The sequence below is a fragment of the Oncorhynchus mykiss genome, chromosome 8, assembly GCF_013265735.2.
Source record: "Oncorhynchus mykiss isolate Arlee chromosome 8, USDA_OmykA_1.1, whole genome shotgun sequence".
Classification (NCBI taxonomy): domain Eukaryota; kingdom Metazoa; phylum Chordata; class Actinopteri; order Salmoniformes; family Salmonidae; genus Oncorhynchus; species Oncorhynchus mykiss.
The window spans coordinates 37,147,739-37,169,972 of NC_048572.1; the positions used below are offsets into that span (position 1 = coordinate 37,147,739).

At 42.7% G+C, this 22,234-nt stretch overlaps 1 protein-coding gene across 5 annotated transcripts in view; it reads right to left on the reverse strand.

The window, feature by feature from the left end:
* Positions 1-1,584: 1,584 nt before the first annotated feature.
* Positions 1,585-22,234, reverse strand: part of LOC110529879 (ATPase family AAA domain containing 2B) — a 121,938-nt gene continuing 101,288 nt past the window's right edge. For 3 of the 5 annotated variants that reach the window (XR_005052873.1, XR_005052871.1, XR_005052870.1), the window contains 4 exons: positions 21,757-21,884; positions 11,446-11,574; positions 7,406-7,502; positions 1,585-4,895 (listed from right to left, as the gene is read on the reverse strand). Coding sequence is in view for 1 of the 5 variants with exons in the window: in XM_036985427.1 (XP_036841322.1) it covers positions 4,854-4,895; positions 11,446-11,574; positions 21,757-21,884 (299 nt within the window). In the remaining 4 variants the exon portion in view is untranslated. Of the gene's footprint in view, positions 4,896-7,405; positions 7,503-11,445; positions 11,575-20,983; positions 21,171-21,756; positions 21,885-22,234 lie in introns of all 5 variants that reach the window. The other 2 variants (XM_036985427.1, XR_005052872.1) reach the window with 2 other exon arrangements.

A 22,234-nucleotide genomic window follows, 5' to 3' on the forward strand; every position in this document is an offset into this window, starting at 1 on the left:
GTCCTAGACTTATGTCGTGTCTTTGTCTATGCCGGATTAAGTGATATGACATGCTATTCTATAAAATCCTTTCTCTTTAATTAATATTACCTGATTGAGCTAATCATGTAAATGTAATTAACTAGAAAGCCGGGGCACCACGAAAGTGTTTATAGAGCTGTTATCTTCCGAATAAACTCTGAAAGACCTAGTAATATTTTACATCAATAGCAGTCAATATTAATCGTCACCTTATTTCAGTCTCACCTGAAAATTGTGTTTATAACCATGTCTCTTCACAGGGGCAGGCCACTGATTTGAGCAGAGCTCTAACCTTATGAAAACCCAATTCTCTCATTTGGAAGCTAAAATTACATTTAATCTTTTCACATTTAAATTGCACAACACTTATGTGAACCTGATTACACATTCTAGTTGACAACCAAACTGACATTCATTAAGTACCAATGCATATTTCCAACTGGTTCCTCCCCCGCCCCAGTTTGACGTTCCCAGACTCTGTTTAACAAAGGCTATTCAAGAGTCCTTCAGTAGAGTCGAGAGAGAGGGGAGAAAAGTATTTATGGGGGGGCATAAACCTTACCCACAGGCCAAGTCATGGCACTGCGGTAGTAGAGAGAACAGTCTATGACTGGGGAGCTTCTTGTTGAAGTCTCTCTTGCAGACCAACACACAGGCTACTGGCATCGATACATAAATAATTTGATTCCATAGACGTGTAAGCCTATATGTACATGCATTTTTAGAATCTACTTAGACACATATGCATTATTTGACTCGAGGACCAACAGTGGAGCGTTTTTTTCGCATAAAAACCTTGCCCCAGGGGATTTGAACCAGCAGCTATAATATCTTAGTCTCTGTGCTTACCGCCTCAGTGCACCAATTATAGACATTCTTTACAATGTACGAATATCCACTTGCATAAATCTCCATCTTTGTTGTGAAAGGACGTACGAGTTCGCAGCCTAGTCAAGGATGCAATATTGACACTATACACAGACCGAGTGAAGGGAAACAAAAATATTTCCCTCTGGTGGCCAGGTTTACCTATTTTACAAAATGCCATTGGTCTGTGGAGAAAAAAAGTTTGAGCTTTGATTATTTCCTGTATCAGCCTACCACTTGGTGAGATTAGCAAGCATAGGACTAATGTGTGCCAGGTTCTGATGGGTACTGCTAGGGACTTCCCGAATAGCAAGAACCATTATCTGATAGAATGCTACTTTAAAACTTGTTCTGATGTTTGCAAGTTTGGCCAAGGTTTGTCTGTCCCCAAATGGAGAAGTTAACAAATGTTATTATTGAAATATAATACATATACCATGATAACTGTTGTAATTTTTGTTTGAGTGAAACAAGCCATTATGCCAGAAGATGTCTTGATACGGTCTTATAAATAAAGCCTTGTAGAGTGAGTGGTTCTTTGAACCGAGCAATCAAACTGAGGCGTATAGCTAACCTCTTCACAACCTATAAGTAAAAGGATTCAGTTTCAAAGCCAAACTGAGTATGTTCAGTCCTTTGACAGGCAGGTACACTGCTCAATTAAGGTCATCCAGTATTGAGGGAATGAAAACTTGACAAAGTACAATTTGCACCTTTATTCAAGTATATCACAGCAGTTTTTAGAAATACAGTAAAAGTTTCTCTCAAATAACTTGCACCAAAGTAACATTTGATGGGGAAGAGGATGTTCATTAAACATGGTGAGGCTACGAAAACAAAATCTACTAAATAAATCCCACGAGAAACTCAGTAAGTAGTGATGGAAAATTGTGCATACTGGACTAAATAATCTTTAACTACCAGACAAAAATTGGTTGTTTGTAAAGAAAAGAACAAGGAGAGGATGAAAAAAAATGTATGACACTTTGAAACCCAATTCTTAAGGGACAAAAATTGCTGACAAACTTTGACAGATGCTTGCCAAATTGTGTCAGCAACGTGAATAAGATACACACTATTGTTTTGATGTAAAAATTCCATTAAGTCAACGTTAGCCTCATCCAGGTATACCACAGTCCACAACCACAAAACTAAAGAAAAACAAACACCACAATGGAATAAATAGGAAAGTTGAAAGGTCATGTGTAGCCTGAAGAAACCTGAGACACCTGTAAACTTCTTTATTCTCCAATACACGCTAGTCCGCTACCTCACTTCAGCACTAAACTCATAACCGAGTAACAACTATTGCCAATTTGTTTAATGGATAGACGTAAAAACATGTCTAATTATTAATAAATAAAATACAAATTTAAATCACCACGAGAAGGAGATTCAAGTCTACAAAAACAATTACCCTCAAATGAAAAAAAAGGAGATTGTGGCTTGATGGACAACACTAGCGAATATGTGTAGTAGTACGATCTGAAAGGAAAGCAATCTTAGGACGTCTCGGTCTACAGAACTGAAATATACAGTTTGACATTCCCTTGAAATTAAATGCTGTATGTTTCGTCTCGGCTCAAATGCAATAGACAAAAAAACTGAACAAGGTGAGAACCAACCAAACAAACTGTTGGGTTACCGAAGCAGCCACAGAACTGATTATCCAGTACCTTAGCTGTACCGAGTGTTGCGACAATAGTTTAGAACATGGCAAAATACTGTTTGCACCCGGTAAACAGTTTGTCTTATTAGCATTAAAATAAATTAAGCTGAGGTAGCTTTGTTTCTCTATCTCTGCAGTATTCCAATGCCAGTTTGCATATGTTTATTTTAATTGTTAAATCTTCACCTGGCACTCCAAGAGAAGGCAGATGGAGTTAGGATCAGCATAAAAGCAGGGCTCTCCAATCCTGGAGAAGTACGAGGCATACGGGATTCTGTTACTGCCCAATCGTAGTCAAGCCTGAGGAACACCATGACGATTTGGTTGGAACAAAAGCCTGCATGCCTAGTAGTTCTCCAGGACCTGAAGAACCCTGGCATTAAAAGGTAGACAGACAAATTTCACTGTCGCAGATATTGAGATGAGTGAGACGCAAGACTTCGCTCACACACAGTATCTGCTTCACAGCACCAAAACAGTGGAGAAGATGAGCCTTGTGCTATAACACTTTTAGTTGTTGCGGTGTACTTTCTGCAACCATGTCATATCGGAGTCCCCCTTTTAACTGTGAATGTAAAAGACTGAGGCTGGCCACATCTCGTCAAAACATGGATCCATCTATGGCCAAGGAAAGACCAGAAAAAGTTGAAAAACAAAAATGCATTTCTTTACCACAAGGTGAACATGGATGGGCTGGCTATAGCTAATTACACCCCTCCTACTAGACAGACAATAAAAAGCATCAACAAAATAATTCAAACGATAGAATGCTGTTTTATACCTCAACAGAGCACTGCCTTGAATGGCCTTGTTCATGGTCAGAAGCGTCACAAACAATTCAAAACATTGTTTCCAATGTATCATACAATATAATTTTATTTTTTTTTCTGAATCAAATGCACAACATAATACATAGCCAACCGTAAGTTCCTTATCTAAATCTTTATAGAGTTAAGATTTATTTCCTATGAATGTCGACTAAAAACTGTCACGGAAACTTGGCACCACTTTTGCTGTGACTAATTTGTGGCATCCGTTGACATAAAATGTATTTTATTATTACTTTCTACTCATGTGGGCAGGAAAAGACAGATCTGCTTTCCTACTGTAGACTTCTATCCACTGGTCCTGGGTCAGATTAATAACACCATTGTCAAGGTTAAAGTTAGGCTTGAGAGTTTGGTCATTTAATCCTAGATACGTGGTTAGTTAAGGGGAACTTCTACATCCAGCATTACATGGAACAGAGCAGTTGATAAAAACCTTAACAGCTGTTCTTTAGGAAAGTTAATTGGGGGTAAAATAAAGCACATGCTAGGCAGTGCGAATTACAAAAGGTGTCCAATTTAATTTGAGTTACTCCAGTTAGGTGTGGATTGACAGGAAATAAAAATTAGCAGGGCACAGCTTGTGTGTTTTTTACACAGAACTGTGATGCAGCACATCAATCTGTTTGACAATACTTATCAGTCATAGCAATGAATGTTATTTTGATGTTCACTGCAAACCTCGAACAAATGCTTCCTCAGTTCCCATTGATGCATTTCAGTAACACCCTTATTAATGGGGATTTGATGTTTTTGTAACGCATGTACATGCTGGAAATTGATTCTAGCCCAGCAGTGCCAACTTTACCCTACAGTATGGTCATGTTAAAAACATTTCAATGTACATTGGACAATGTTTGGAGCGAGAACGGTGGTTATAAAATAAAAAAAAATCATAATTGATTAGATCCAGAGGCTATTCAAACCAAACTGTTTTAATGACTCAGTATGATCTGTAAGCTGTTGTATCTATGAGATGACTGGCCTATAATCTTGATTCACTAGCGTACTGAGAGATGACATGGGCTCAGCAATGGTGACAAGACAGGAGACTGTCTCAACCTCCAAGCTAACTGCACATACGCACACTGCTGGTGACAATCTGTGAATGGGATTACTGTGTGCCCAGTTTAAAAGTAGGCCGTCGTTGAGATATGACATCACCCAATCTGTTTTGTTGGTTAGTTTCCAAGTTACTCCCAACAGCAGCAAGGATTAGGATAGCACCTGAATAGCACCAGGAATGTCCGTTTCACCGTTCGTGTGTACGTGTCCAGGAGTCTGTTTGGTTGTTGACTGGATTTGGGTCCGACCAGGGTACCTGAGACTATAGCACCATAGAAAAGTCTTCCCGTTCTGTCGTTCATGTTAAGACCAGGGCTCTATATTTGCTCTGTGTGTAAGTACTTGGCTCAAAGGCTTGTCTCTGTCCCGCTTGAGTGTGTGTGTTCAGGGTAAACCTGGCTGTCTCACAGGAATGTAATGAAATTCTGGACTTTCCTCTCCATCTCCTGAAAAACAAAAGCATCAAAACAAACAGGTCAGAAAATAAGGTCTTTGTAGCACATGCTTTACATCTGGATACACAATTATACCTTGCATATTACCACTGAAAAGACAAACATGCTAACAGATGCTCAATTAATTACAATGTTGATGCCAAGCACATGCTAAAAGGGTTAGTCAACATGGTGAAGAAAGACATTAATGGCTGTGTGTTGAGTTATTTTGAGGGGACAGCAAATTTACACTGTTATACAAGCTGTACACTCACTACTTTACATTGTAGCAAAGTGTCATTTCTTCAATGTTGTCACATGAAAAGATATACTCAAATATTTACAAAAATGTGAGGTGTACTCACTTTTGATATACTGTATATATACAGTGGGGCAAAAAAGTATTTAGTCAGCCACCAATTGTGCAAGTTCTCCCACTTAAAAAGATGAGAGGCCTGTAATTTCCATCATATGTAGACTTCAACTATGACAGACAAAATGAGAAAAACAAAATGCAGAAAATCACATTGTAGGATTTTTAATGAATTTATTTGCAAATGATGGTGGAAAATAAGTATTTGGTCACCAAACAAGCAAGATTTCTGGCTCTCACAGACCTGTAACAACTTCTTTAAGAGGCTCCTCTGTCCTCCACTCGTTACCTGTATTAATGGCACCTGTTTGAACTTGTTATCAGTATAAAAGACACCTGACCACAACCTCAAACAGTCACACTCCAAACTCCACTATGGCCAAGACCAAAGAGCTGTCAAAGGACACCAGAAACAAAATTGTAGACCTGCACCAGGCTGGGAAGACTGAATCTGCAATAGGTAAGCAGCTTGGTTTGAAGAAATCAACTGTGGGAGCAATTATTAGGAAATGGAAGACATACAAGACCACTGATAATGTCCCTCGATCTGGGGCTCCACGCAAGATCTCACCCCGTGGGGTCAAAATGATCACAAGAACGGTGAGCAAACATCCCAGAACCACACGGGGGGACCTAGTGAATGACCTGCAGAGAGCTGGGACCAAAGTAACAAAGCCTACCATCAGTAACACACTACGCCGCCAGGGACTCAAATCCTGTGGTGCCAGACGTACTGCCTTAAGCAGGGGGACACATGTCCAGGCCCGTCTGAAATTTGCTAGAGAGTATTTGGATGATCCAGAAGAAGATTGGGAGAATGTCATATGGTCAGATGAAACCAAAATATAACATTTTGGTAAAAACTCCTCGTTGTGTTTGGCGGACAAAGAATGCTGAGTTGCATCCAAAGAACACCATACCTACTGTGAAGCATGGGGTGGAAACATCATGCTTTGGGGCTGTTTTTCTGCAAAGGGACCAGGACGACTGATCCGTGTAAAGGAAAGAATGAATGGGGCCATGTATCGTGAGATTTTGAGTGAAAACCTCCTTCCATCAGCAAGGGCATTGAAGATGAAACGTGGCTGGGTCTTTCAGCATGACAATGATCCCAAACACACTGCCCGGGCAACGAAGGAGTGGTTTCGTAAGAAGCATTTCAAGGTCCTGGAGTGGCCTAGCCAGTCTCCAGATCTCAACCCCATAGAACATCTTTGGAGGGAGTTGAAAGTCCGTGTTGCCCAGCAACAGCCCCAAAACATCACTGCTCTAGAGGAGATCTGCACGGGGGCATGGGCCAAAATACCAGCAACAGTGTGTGAAAACCTTGTGAAGACTTACAGAAAACATTTGACCTCTGTCATTGCCAACAAAGGGTATATAACAAAGTATTGAGAAACTTTTGTTATTGACCAAATACTTATTTTCCCCCATAATTTGCAAATAAATTAATAAAAAATCCTACAATGTGATTTTCTGGATTTTTTCTCTCTCATTTTGTCTGTCATAGTTGAAGTGTACCTATGATGAAAATTAGACCTCTCATCTTAAGTGGGAGAACTTGCACAATTGGTGGCTGACTAAATACTTTTTTGCCCCACTGTATATGCCATTCAGACAGTGAATGGGCAAGAAAAATTATGTAAGTGCCCTTGAATGGGGTCTCTGGTAGGAGGTATCAAGAGTAGTCCACCACCCTAGGGCCTCCCGAGTGGCGCAAGGCACTGGTGACCCATGGACAATTGGCACAACGTCGTCCAGGTTAGGGGAGGGTTTGGCCGGCAGGGATGTTCCTTTCCCATTGCGCACTAGTTACTCCTATGCAGGCCAGGCACAATCGCCAGGTGCACAGTGTTTTCTCCGACACATTGGTGCGGCTGGGTTCCGGGTTAAGCGGGCGTTGTGTCAAGAAGCAGTGCGGCTTGGATGGGTTGTGTTTCGGGGGAAGCACGGCTCTCGACCTTCACCTCTCCCGAGTCCGTACAGGAGTTGCAGCGATGGGAAAGGACTGTAACTACCAATTGGATACCAGGAAATTGGGGAGTAAAAAAAAGAAAAGGTCCACCGCCCAACTTGACAACTGTGGGAAGCATTGGAGTCGGGGAAAGCATCCCTGTGGAACGCTTTTGACGCCTTGTAGAGTCCATACCCCGACAAACTGAGGCTGTTCTGCGATTTTACCCACGATTAGGAAGGTGTTCCTAATGTTTGGTATACTCAGTGTTGTCAACCCATTCACACTGCATCTGAGAAGAAAAAAAAAAAAATCACAGAAATCTTTACTTCTTCAGATTTTAACACCCACCGTTTTCTGAGGCATCGGAAAGATGCCCTGCTTCTCTCAGCTCAGCTCTATAGAATGTGGCTTAAAGTTCTCGCACCCTGTCACTGACACACACCTCAAAACACGCTCCGCTCGCAAGTGAAGACACACGCAGTGTTTACTTTAGCCCATGCAACAGTTTTACCTTCCGTAGTGTACAGACTGAACTGACACACAAACACACACATTACTGTCAAGTTGAGGCAGGCTAACGCTGGACATCAATGCGCATTGTGCACTAAACTCTCCCCTTCTCCCCCGCCTCTCTTCTCCAGAACATTAGAGAACATTCCATCTAGGGAAAGGTAGTAGTCAGACCACAGCAGGAGACTAGAGCGCTATAGCATGAATTTAGGAACACCAGAGGAAAGCTCTTATTCAACATGTAGCATTTCATTCTGTTTCCCCCTGCCAAGCACATACAAGATGAGGGAAGACGACAGACATATTTTACCAACAGAAAGTAACTAAGTGCATTCTAAAGGCCAATGTGTGTCTGCGTTTGTGTGCCTCTCTGTTAGGGGTATAACGGTACACGGTTTCATACCGAACTGTTTGGTCCGCACCGTGAACGAATATATAATTAAATACACTTGGCCTGTAGGCTATGCTGCCTTGTATGCCTCTTGGGTGAATCTGAGCTGAAAAAAAAACATTTCAGGCTAAAACTAGAGCCTATGTGCATGTGGTAATCAAAATTCTAACCTTAATTGCAGCATTTCAAACTGTACTATTGTGAGGCGCAGCCGGGAACTAGTTCTGTACAATGGCGAGTGGTGGGGTGGAGCAACCAGTAGGATTCTCCATCATCGTTTACATTTCCAGTTTGGGAACATTTTGGCTTCCCAGTAGATTATAACGGCAATGGACAGCGAGAGTATGTCTCCACTGCTCAATGAGAATAGCCTATTCAGCTGCCAACACATTTACACTAACATCACCCCATTATTCCTACCACCGGAGCAAGATGGAAACACACACAAAAAAAAACGTAATCTCCCCTCTGCATTCAAGCAACCCTTCGCACCCCTTTGGGCTGGGCTAAAGAAGCGCAATAGGTATGTTTATAGCCATGGCTATTAGAGGTCGACCGATTAATTAGGGCCGATTTCAAGTTTTCATAACAATCGGAAATCGGTATTTTTGGGCGCCAATTTTTTATATATCTTTATTTAACTAGGCAAGTCAGTTAAGAACACATTCTTATTTTCAATGACTGCCTAGGAACGGTGGGTTAACTGCCTCGTTCAGGGTCAGAACGACAGATTTTCACCTTGTCAGCTCTGGGGATTGCAACCTTACAGTTAACTAGTCCAACGCAATTACGACCTGCCTCTCTCTCATTGCACTCCACAAGGAGACTGCCTGTTACACGAATGCAGTAAACCAAGGTAAGTTGCTAGCTAGCATTAAATTGATCTTAAAAAACAATCATAATCACTAGTTAACTACACATGGTTGATGATATTACTAGATATTATCTAGCGTGTCCTGCGTTGCATATAATCTGACTGAGCATAGAAGTATCTGACTGAGTGGTGGTAGGCAGAAGCAGGCGCGTAAACATTCATTCAAACAGCACTTTCGTGCGTTTTGCCAGCTGCTCTTCGTTGTGCGTCAGGCATTGCGCTGTTTATGACTTCAATCCTATCAACTCCCGAGATGAGGCACGCACATTGCACTTTATTTTAGTGTTGTTGAGTAATAGTGTGTTTTCATTTATGAAAATACAAAGTGTTGGTATTCCTGATTGTGCTCAACAGGCATGACCATATGGAGTCAGAAATACCAACACTTTGGACTAAAATTAGCTACAAGTAACTGTCTGCATTTAATTTCTCTGCACACGCTCCCTGGACAGTAGGGCTGGGCGATATGGCCCAAATATTATATCACGCTATTTAAAAGAAATTGGACGGTATTTTTAGTTTTTGAATAATTAAAGTTCTACATTTGCTTTATGAGTAGTGAGTGTTCCTAGGGTGGCAACACATACATTCTAAGTGATTTCAATGATTTCCATTCTGATTGTTTTATTCTATTCAACCAAAACAAAATTTCAGCACTTATCATTTCTGCATTTTCTGCACTCAATTGCAGTGGTGGAAAAAGTACCCAATTGTCATACTTAAGTATCAAAAGTAAAAAATTTCAAATTCCTTATATTAAGCAAACCAGATGGGACCATTTTCTAGTTTTTTACTGATAGCCAGGGGCACACTCCAACACTCAGACATAATTTACAAAGCGTGTGTGTTTAGTGAGTCCTCCAGATCAGAGGATGACCAGGGATGTTCTCTTGACAAGTGCATGAATTGGACCATATTCCTGTCTTGCTAAGCATTCAACATGTAACGAGTACTTTTAGGTGTCAGGGAAAATGTATGGAGTAAAAAGTACACTATTTTCATTAGGAATGTAGTGAAGTAAAAGTAAAAACTGTCAAATAATAGTAAAGTACCGATACCAAAAGAAGTTACTTTAGTACTTGAAAGTATTTTTACACCACTGCTCAATTGAGCATTTCCACACTGCCACGTAGGGCTGCACGATATGGGCAAATAATCTAGGACTTCTTTTTAACCAAATGTTGCGAATTAGAGTTGGACTGTTGGAATCATGGAAATAGAATGACTATTCTAATTATATAGTTAGAATATAATAGTGGGCACTTTGAATACAGTGTTGTTTGAGATGACAACTAATTAAAATGCCAGGAAGGAGTTATTGTGACAGGGTTGGAACGAAAGTTTTTGAGGGGGCCCTTTAACTTTTGGCTACATTGCGTGTTTTCTCTTAGATACTTCATGTAGCAAACGTATTCCTCTATGATTTAGAAGATACTGTTGCACAAACATGCTGATTTAGGTCGACACCATCACTGGTATTATCAGGCTGTTTGCTCTTACTCAGTACATTTATTAGCTAGCTAAGAAAAGACAAACCAGCTGTTTGCTGATGTAAGAGACAAACTAATAGTGTCATTATAGAACGCTAGTGAATTAATATTAAGAGGCAAAGTGAAAACATTGCTTCATTGACCATGCAGACGGAACGCAAGTGTCTCTTGGTTGAGGAACATTAAATGCGCTCCTTGAGTGACAGGGGGCATGGCTTGGTCCGTGTGGAAAGTGGCACGGAGAGAAATGACTAAGTTAAACTATAAAAATTTACATTACACATGGCGTATCACGTTTAACAAACCAAACACCGGTATAGAAGGTAAATTAAAAAACCAAACCGTTCCCTGCATCTTATTTTATTTATTTTTTTACCGTTATTTAACTAGGCAAGTCAGTTAAGAACAAATTCTTATTTTCAATGACGGCCTAGGAACAGTGGGTTAGCTGCCTGTTCAGGGGCAGAACGAGAGATTTATATCATGTCAGCTCGGGGATTTGAACTTGCAACCTTCCGGTTACTAGTACAACACTAACCACTAGGCTACCCTGCCGCCCCAGGGTAGCCGGCATCAATGATATACCGGCATCAATACCGGTATATCATAAAAAAAACGGTATACCGCCCAGCCCTACAGGACAGGAGAAATACCAACACTGACCAGGCATGCAAACAATCCTCCTCTCTCCAGCGGCTGGCCAGCCTGTGTGTCCAAAGCAGCACCCCCGCTCTCCACTGACGGCACTAGCCAGAGACATCGCTAGAAGCCTCTAGTTAATACGACAACACTGGCTACTCCCTCTGTCGCTGACACATTGTCTGACAACCTCAGTGTGCTGCATTCACTCCTGTAATAGCCTTCAAAACTCCACATTAGTTTTCAGGAACCAAGCACACATCTACCGCATTTGGAGGGCCAAGTAAGTTTTTGTCATGGTGTCGAGCTACGTGCGTGTCCGTCTAACCTCCTGTAGCCGTGTCTTGTCGTAGTCCAGTCGGTGTTGGTAGATGCACTGACTGAGGAGAGAGAAGAGTCTCTCCAAGCGTTCCACGCTGTAGCCTTCACTCCTCTGTACCACTGTGTCCAAGAGGGCCTGGGAGAGGAGAACACACACACACGTTATACTATGTTATTATACGCATGAGAAACAACAAGCTCCCTCTAGAGAGGACATATTCAAGCCATAGACACGCACAAGCAGAACACAAATACAGCATTTAATGCAACAGGGAACATAAACGCATACCCTGCATTCACATCACGTGTGCAACTCTCTCGCACACAGAGAGGTCAGCTTTATTCAAAAGCAATTAAGATCAGAGGGACAGCTAATTAAGGCTAATCATAATTAGCTCAGTGTTTACATTTGTCTGTTACTTTAATTAAGCACTTTGGACAGTCAAAGACCCGTTCAATTGACCTGCTCATTCTCAGCTTGCCACATTGTGTGTGGATCAAAATCCATAGGACTGAAATAGCAATCACACAGCGACTAGATTTACAGTCATTAGACACCAGGCAATAAAAGAAAGTGACAGGAAATGAGGTGCGTGTGTCAGTGTCAGAAGAACAAGGCGTGGGCTTCTCCTTATCAAAGTGAGGGGATGGGTGCCTCTCTTTTAACTACAAATAATGACACAGTGACTCTGAACACTTAGATGGGTAAATGAGTCATACTTCTCTATACTTAACAAAAATACAAACGTAACATGTAAAGTGTTGGTCCTATGTTTCATGAGATAAAGAATATCGCACAAATTTGTTTACATCCATGTTAGTAAACATTTCTACTTGACAGGTGTAGCATATCAAGAAGCTGATTAAACAGCATTATCATTACACAGGTGCACCTTCTGCTGGGGACAATAAAAGGCCACTAAATGTGCAGTTGTCACAACGCCACAAATGTCACAAGGTTTGAGGGAGCGTGCAATTGGCATGCTGACTGCAGGAATGTCCACCAGAGCTGTTGCCAGAAAATTGAATGTTAATTTCTCAATGTCGTTTTAGAGAATTTGGCAGTACGTGTAAACCGCCCTCATAAGAGCAGATCAAGTGTAACAACGCCAGCCCAGGACCTCCACATCTAGCTTTTCCACCCGAGAGGAAGGGCTTTACCCGACAGCAGTTCCGCGTCGTAACCAACTTCAGTGGGAAAATGCTCACCTTTGAAGGCCACTGGTACGCTGGAGAAGTGTGCACTTCATGGAAGAGTCCTGGTTTCAACTGTACCTGGCAGATAGCATTTATAGCGTCGTTTGGGCGAGCGGTTTTCTGATGTCAACATTGTAAACAGAGTGCCCCATGATAGAGGTGAAGTTATGCTGTGTGTGTGTGTGTGTGTGTGTGTGTGTGTGTATATGTATGTATGTATGTATGTATGTATGTATGTATGTATGTATGTATGTATGTATGTATGTATGTATGTATGTATGTATGTATGTATGTATGTATGTATGTATGTATGTATGTATGTATGTATGTATGTATGTATGTATGTATGTATGTATGTATGTATGTATATATATATATATATATATATATATATATATATATATATATATATATATATATATATATATATTGATTTAACTAAGCAAGTCAGTTAAGAACAAATTATTATTTACAATGATGGCCTACCCCGGCCAAACCCGGACGACGCTGGGCCAATTGTGTGCCGCCCTATGGGGCTCCCAATCCCGGCCGGATGTGATACAGCCTGGATTCGAACCAGGGACTGTAGCGACGCCTCTTGCACAGATGCAGTGCCTTAGACCGCTGCGGACAATGATGGCATATTTATTGATGGCAAATTTGAATGCACAGACATACCGTGACGAGATCCTGAGGACCACTGTCGTGCCATTCATCCGCCGCCATCACCTCATGTTTCAGCACGATAATGCACAGCCACATGTCGCAAGGGTCTGTACACAATTCCTGGAAGCTGAAAATGTAATGTCCCAGTTCTTCCATGGTCTGCATACTCACATGCCACCCATTGAGCATTTCTGATCCAGTTGCCGCCAATACCCAGCTACTTCGCACAGACACTGAAGAGTGGGACAAGATTCCACAGGTCACAATCAACAGCCTGATCAACCCTATGTGAAGGAGATGTCACGCTGTATCAGATACTGACTGGTTTTCTGAGCGACACCCCTACTTTCTTTCATAGATTAGGGCCTAATGAATATATTTGAATGGGCTGATTTCCATTTATATTTCCAGTAACATTTTTGAAATTGTTGCATGGTGTGTATATTTTGTTCAGTGTATAAGTTCCCCCTCCTTTTCAACCCGTCTCTCCACATCTAGGCCTCTGCTTCTAATCTTATACCTTTAGTCCTAAAATCCCTTACCTTTTGTCTCTCTAAACATCTCCCGCCCTCCCCCTCTCTCCCCTTGTTAGTCAGCTGATTTAATCAAGAGTGCTGTGCCTTTTTCCAGTTGCCCAGGCCAATAGTGACAGCGGGGGTAAGTGGTGTGTGTGTGTGTGTGTGTGTGTGTGTGTGTGTGTGTGTGTGTGTGGTGGGGCTAGCGGACCCCCTGAGGTAGTGAACTCCCAGCACACAAAGGAGCAGTAATCCAGTCTGTTAAAGGGGGCTGTGATACGGACCATTAAAGACACCTCTCCCCACCACCCTCCTTCCCATCACAGCACATCTTTATCCCCGTCCTCGCCCAGCCTCTTAGGTACAGAGGAGGAGAGAGGGGGAAAGAAAGAGCAAGGGAGAGAACGAAACAAGAGAGGACGGGAAGACAAGGTGTCATAGCCATGGCTTTAAACTCTGTCCTATCAGCTGAAGCACAGCATGCGGCCAGGCAGATGACTACATCAGTGTGCCAACAGTGCGCACACACATTTGACACACACACCCCCAACTCTACATACACGTCTCCCCAAACACACACCTACATTCAATACACACACACAGCCCCGTCTCCACGCACAACTTTGCAGACATGCACACCCAGACCCATCTGTAAACACACTGCCAACTCAATGCGGCTGCGTTCCCTGCATGTTTCAGCCCATTAAAGGCAGCTAACAAGGCCACTGACAGGCTTGTCTGTGATCCTAAGAATATAAGACAACCTGAGAACAGGACACCAGTTATGACCAACATCTATATCCTGGAACACACACCCTACCAACTCTTCAAAAAAAACACACACACACACACACACACACAGTGCTCCTAGAGCCCAGCCCTTTGAATGTCTGAAATGGAGATCAGGTCACAGCTTATGACGGGGTACAGAAATAGTCCCAGCATGGGGTGCGAATGCTTTGAACTGGAGCGCTGATGACTTACATTTAGGTTAGTGTTACATTGGCATATAAAAATGTCTCACCCTGCAGAGCAGGTGGTTATTAGTGTATAAATGTTAGCGTTACTTAACACCGGCCCTTACTGGTAAAACACATTTCACACTAAACGTGTGATAAGCATTCACCCCACAAAACTTTTAGAATGTTTATGAAAAAGGAAGGAGCAAATACATTATGGTCATGTGCTGATATTATGAGATCACTGCACAATGTTGTGATAGCTATATTAAGTGCGATTGACCATCTGGTTTTGCCAGTCTTATCGTGTCTTCGTGTATTGCAAGGTCTTTTCGTGGCGCTTAATATGGAGGACTGTGTGCCAGTGTTGATCGCAGCATCAGGAGCCATGCTGAACACTACTCTTCATTGGTGTTAAGAGCTGTGTTGGTGTCAGGAAGGCTGCAGAGGGCTGGTAGCCCTGGGGTTTAAGTGCAGCAAGCAAGTGGCGAAGGGGGAGAAAGAAAAATAGAGGCAGAGCAAGAAGCACAAAGAGCGGGGGGGGAATACCTGGAAGCGACACAGTATCCATCATCACCAGTGGTGTTATTAAGCTTTTAATTCTGATGTAATCTTGTCTTGTCGGAAAGAACGGAAAGAAGGAGGGAAGGAGAGGAGTGTAGTGGGTGATTTAGTGGGTGATTTGCAACTGTTGCAACACGAATTCCAATCTCCAGAAAGGAGTGAAATGCCCGGGAGACACTGCCAAGTCACACGGATTGGGAGCGCGAGGACACACAGAGTTGCGTAACATGTGGCACATAAAAAGTATCACAAGGCTGACACCTCAGAGGGGTCTGTGTCATGACTAATGTGAATATGATGGAGGAATCAAATTATGCAGCACCCTCACTCGCTACTCCCTAAAGACTCAGACACACGAGGCTAGCATCCACAGCAGATAAGCACTTCAAGTTAAAGGCCACTGATGTGATGTAAAGCAGGCCAGGTGACAGTGGTGGTCTGGACATGACCAACAGGTGTCACTAGATACCGAGTGCCAGAGTGCAAATTAAAGGCTATGATGGAAAGATGTGATGGAGACCGGGGCAGGAGGTTGGTCTGGTGATGTGATCTGGACATGATCAACAGGTGTTAAGAAGTTAATTTGGTATGGACGCTAGGCTCATGGTGAGGGGACTTGGCTGTGTCAGGGGGCATGGTATGGGGAATAAAATATGGTTGACACCTTTGGCAAACTTCATCTACAGACCATCTCTTTAAAAATAGAGGAGAAAAAAAAGCTAATAAACTTATTGCAGGTATTTCAAAGAGAAGTACAGGGCAGTAAAACACTTAGTCTCCCGTGCCTCAGACAGAAGTGAAATCTGCTTCTCTCTCACGTGGAAGTCAAATTCTTCCTTTAACTCTAGTACAATATTCACTCCAGTAGTGCTTGGTGAGATTATACTCAACAGCTCAGTGCTTTGGCGGCTGCCTTGCAATGTCGGAGCTTGCTGCTGATTAAGAGAGCGCTGAGAATAGCGCGAGAGGGGGTGACTGACTGCTGGAGTTGATCTCAGTTCCAGCTGTAACAGACTCACAAGTGGTTTGGTCATCAATTAGGCCAAGCCCTGTCTATAGCAGTCTGTCTATAGCAGGATTTGATTTGATTTTGGGGGGTGTTGATGTTGGACATAAGACTGTTAAAACATCATCAAATCAGCTCCAAATGATTAAGATTTTGGAAATCTGTTCCAAAGTATTCCCACGCATAATAGAGAGATGTAAGCAAGGTGTGAAATGATTGTTCTATCTAGTATGTTCTATATCTGTTTGGGCTTCTTGCGGTCAATTAGAAGTCCACAAATGATTTGTAATTATTTTCCAGCCCCCTAACCACAGCTCAAGAAAAAACTCATCCCGCAGCTCTAGTTGATGATCCCTGGACTATAGCTATCTATTATCTGGGATAACTTCGGAAAGTCTATTCTCCTCTCATGCTTTTCTCTTCCTCTACTCCCATCTCCTTCCTTTTCTAATTTTTCTACATCTCCATTTCCTCCCTATTTTTTCCTCTCCCTCCCCTTTCATCTCCGGTCTTGTGTCAAAAGCAAAACCAAACAAGCCTCAGGCAGTTAGGCCCAATCTGACAGCTAAGACACAAATGGACGCATGTCACAAAAAAATGCACTTTCACACAAAAACGCTTGTGCGGATAAGGTGTGTGTGTGTGGTGGTGTGGGCGACATTTGCGCTAGTCACTTACAGAGAGTAGTTTTGGACGTGTGTGTGTGTATATCGGCGCATACGTTTGTTTTCATGATGTGGTGCCGTAACTGGTTGACGATGTGGATGGAAGCCTTTTCAAAACGACAGGTCTCTAAACGGAAAGCTATTATCACATGCAAATGGTCGCTCTGTCAAGGACATCAGCGGGAATGAGTACAAATGAAAAGGAAGCATCCCAAAAGTTATTTATTTCTATTGACAATCAAAACGCTTCGCACCGGCCATTAAGCCGTTTTCTTTCCCTAGCAGGCATTCAGAATAGCCGCCTACCTCCCTCTCCGGATGGAACCATGCTGTTATTAGTGTTGGAAATGGGCAGACACAACAAACTGAAAATGGGGCCATTTCTGTGAACGGACGGCTCTGAAATGGGAAATCTTGACATGCTGTAATAGTCAGGCAACAGGGGAGAGAGAACTCTTCAGTGTAACAGCCAATGAATGCACACTGGGCATTTGCAGCTGCGTAAAACAAATCTAAAGAAAATTGCCCCGCCAAGTCTTGTAGCCCAGCCCGCGTGTTCTTTGGCGAGGTGGATAGAAATGGAATTGATTCCCTGATAGATGATGATGATGATTCTGCTCCAATCTAGGGCACTTAGTGCCTTCAGAAAGTATTCACACCCTTGACTTTTTCCCAGGGTGCAAATTACAGGGAAGCTCAGCTCCCCCTGAATGAGACATTAACTCCCCTAAATGCAACCTAAGTGGGAAAAAAAGACAAAATCAAAACATCATATGAAACGATTCCCACCTCCCTCATGGTTTAAACCATTTAATTCACCATTATTTTGGCTGCACAAACAGTCTCCCTGTCCAAGGCACTGTCCACTCAGTAGTGCTGAATTTGGCCTCAGCTGAGCTCCTTCAAAACGCATAGATGCTCATTTTGGCCATTTGTTTGCCATGCGCCCTTGATAAAAAAAATAGTCTTTATTCCAATGCATTAGATGTATCCGTTGATTCATCATGGTTTGCTTTTATCATTCAGCTGTTTAGAGCTTTGTTTTTCAGGTGCAGGCAGGTAGCCTATTGGTGTTCTCTGTGTCATACGTGGCCCAGAAGTAGTAGACCAATTATTTAGCCTTATGATTTTCCACCAATATTTGTTGTTTCCTGGATCAGCTGATGATGGTTGCCAATATCACTAGCCTACAGCTACACACCAATGCGCATCCAACATTAAACGACCTATAGGCCTATAGCTGACTCTTTTGGTTGGAAGCATTAGATTTTGTAAAGGCATAGGCCTACAATATTTTGGATTTGTGCGCCCGTGAGAACTGTTTTCACGGAAAAACATAATGAACTGTTACACAGGCATAGTTACACTTACAGTGCATTTCTCCAAGGCATTGTACAGGGTTTAAGTTCAATGTTCTAATTCAATTGTTAAATGCTTAATACAAATAACAGTCATAAATGTCATTCTATAAGGAAAGAAAGGTAGTGTTTTCTGTCACACGATCTGTGATGACTCCAAACATTGAACTCATGAATTATGGACTAGGGTGTAAAACATGTTTTGATTCAACTTGTGTTTTATATTGGATGTAGGCTACCTGTTCTGTGTGTAATATTGTCTCTGCTGAAAGGGTAGGGCTACCGGCAGTGGTGTAGTGGAGGGTAAACGCAACTAAATGCGTTTACTAAACTAAACTTTTTTCACCGTGACCAGCAAATCAGAGTTTACCCAACTATTTGTTAAACACTACATCACTGGCTACCAGTAGGACTTTTTGAAATTCATGGTAATAGGCCTACACATTGTAGCCTAGTCTAGTAAATTGACTGTGTTACGGTAACCACTCCGTTTTTCCCGGGACAGTTTCAGCCCCATTTTAGGTGTCCCAACTTTTCAGGCAAAAAAGGTCAATTTGGCAGCAAGACGTATCAATTAACGTAGGCCTAATCAATGGCAATGGTCGTACGTCATTAGGCACACCTTTTGGTGTTCTGTAATGGCGCGAGTGTACACTGTTTGGATTATTCTGGAGTGGACGAACATTCGCGCAGGTAGCCTACTAAGTGATTTGTTTGACAATCAGATGAAAGCGGCATGTGCCACATTAAATGGTAATACATTTTAACGGTTAAATTGTGTGTTTATTAGTAGGCTCATACAAAAGATATGCTCAGTGATGTCGCCAATGTGGACTTTAAAACAGTTTAATGGCTGCTCTAGGAGAAAACTGAGGACGGATCAACAAACATTGTAGTTACGCCAGAATATCAAAGGAAGCCTGATAAAAAACATGTTTGCAACAAGGCACTGAAGTAGTACTGCAGAAAAATGTGGCAAAGCAATTAACTTTTTGTCATGAATACAAAGTGTTATGTTTAGGGCAAATCCAACACAACACATTACGGAGTAGCACTCTCCATATTTTCATGTTATGGGTATGCTTGTAATAGTTAAGGACTGGGGAGTTTCTCAGGATAAAAAAAAAAAATCCTAGAGGAAAACCTGGTTCAATCTGCTTTCCACAAGACACTGGGAGATGAATTCACCTTTCAGCAGGAAAATAACCTAAAACACAAGGCCAAATCTACATTGGAGTTGCTTACCAAGAAGACAGGAAATGTTCCTAAGTTTGACTTAAATCTGCTTGAAAATCTATGGCAAGACCTGAAAATGGTTGTCTAGCAATGATCAACCAACAATTTGACATAGCTTGAATACTTTTTTCAAGAATAACTCAAACGCTCCAGGTGTGGAAAGCTCTTAGAGACTTACCCAGAAAGACTCACAGGTGTAATCACTACCAAAGGTGGTTCTAACATGTATTGACTAAGGGGGTTGAATACTTATCTAATCAAGAATGTATTTTTTTAAAACTTTAGCTCAGCATCAACATGCCTGATTCAACTAACCACGTAGAATCAGGTGTGTTGGTGCTGGGCTGCAACACACTATGTAGCTTCCCAGGAGCAGGGTTGAAGAACACTGCTGGAGCCAAACCATTTCCAGAACCTCGGTGTGAGGACTGAACAAACTAGCAGATTTCTTTGCTAATTCCAAATGGGTTTCCAGGTGCCCTGCAATCTAAGTTAAATGTCAGAAGTAATGAGACTTCTCCAATCAATGAATTTGAATTTAAGAGAAGATGAGAGGAGTACCGGAACGTGCCACACCACTCCTCTCCTAATATCAGGCAGCGAGCCAGCCCTACCAACCACTGTGGAGATATCAGCCTTAAACGCACTCTCACCCCGCTCACCGGAAATTCAATTTGTTCCGTCTTTCATCCTGGTGGATGAAAAAAGCAATTATTCACAGTGCACTCTTTTCACAATCTGTTTCTTAAAGATATCTCTTCTTGCTACCGCCTAACAAATAAGCCTCCAGATTAGTGCAGTGCGCGTTCACAGGGAGGGAGCGTTCCCACGGTTCGTGGCGTCAACCACCCACGACTGGTGGCTCTACGTTTTTAACGGGAGCCGTCGGTCCACCGTGACCAGACCTGTCAATCACTTTGAGAGACGCCACCGTCAGGTGAGAGGAGAGGCGGGAACCACGCATCCCTCAATCTCTGCCCCCACCCTGCGGCAATGCTAACAACGGGGAGATAATGATTTGCTAGCAGGGAAGGAGCGCGTGACACAGAAACACTTCCTCTACACCTATGTTGTATCTTCCTGTTCTTAACAGGGCCGTTTGGGTGGTTGGTTGGTAGAGAGAAGAGTCCCTGGGAAAAGAGAGAAGGTTAAGGGACTGAAGAGAGCACAGCTCCAATTTACACCCGGGGTATTAGGTGGAACCTAAGTGTGACCGTGCAAAGTGCCTGGGAATCGTTTCATACATTTATCCTGTCAATCTATTCAGAGACCAACTTGACGGAGCGTAGTGTGGAGAGCAGAGAGCGCAGAGCTAGCACCTCATGTTTGAGTCATGTCCTGGCTGCATTCTTAAAATGGCTGTATGGAAGGAACAACACCTGTTGATTGACTGAAGACGTGGAGATGCCCTGTTGCCTGCTACTTAAATTGGAACCTTCCTCTCGGATGATAAGGATGTAGAGTGTCTCTCGTTGTGCGCGCGCACACCCACACAGTGAGGGCAGACTGGGGTCTCCAACAGAGCACGAGGAGACGATATTAGGCTGGGAAATCAGGAGCATCCATCTGAAAAGGGGGAGAGTGACACCAGCAAACCCAGAGAAGGCATGAAGGGCCTGGGGAGGATTAGGGGCCAGTCCCCCCCCACATCTACTCTTTCTCCTTCCTTCAATGTCAGTCTACACCACTCCTTTACTCTGCCCAAACCTTACTTCCCTCAACAGCATTGACTAGGGCCCATTAAATTGACTGGTGATTTTCTCCCATCTGAGAGACAGAATTAGTCTCTAATGTTGAGTGCTCTGGGCTTGGGAGCGACAGAACGAAGGGATGAAAGGAGAAAGGGATGGATTAAAGCAGTGTGCAGGGAAGCCTTGGAGATGAGCGTGTAGTGTGGCTGGGATTAGGAAAGGGACATTGCCAGTTATAATGCAGCTAGGAAATGACTGGAGGGATGGCACTGCTTAAAATGGTTTCATTGAAGATCACATGAATGGATGAATGGCGTTTTCACAAGACAGTAAGCTGTGGAAGGGCATTGTGCTTAAAATACAACACAATCACTATTACCCAACTCATTACTTTCATACTCGGGGATATGTTCAGCATTACTTAGAAAATAGAGGTAACACACACACACACCATCCCTTACCGTGAGTCGATGTTGATCGACCACTAGTGTAGGTGGTGGAGGGGTCTGTGGACTCTCCTCTGTCCCGTCAGTTGATGCCTTTGACTGCTCTGATTGTCTCATTCTGCACTTCCTCCCCTTGGAGCAGCCTGGAACAGGAAGAGAGAACAGGTATACGATACAGCCCACCTACAATCTCACCTTTGACCTATATGTTAATCGCCATCATTTATCCAGTTATTAGAACATAATGAACCATAGCATATCCATACACCAAGGCTTGTTTGGATGAAAGCAAAGGCCTGACAATCAAAGATGAGAATAGCTGCCCCTCTACATTCAGAGCCTGTGATCTGTCGGCTTATAGTTTACTGCTACCAGCGTTCGTGGTACTACACTGTCTGTAGGATCCAAAAAAAGCCACAACAGAGGAAGCAGAAATCTCCCCCGGCCACCTCTACTACCCCAGGCCACCCAAATCACCAAGTAGCTCCAGGCT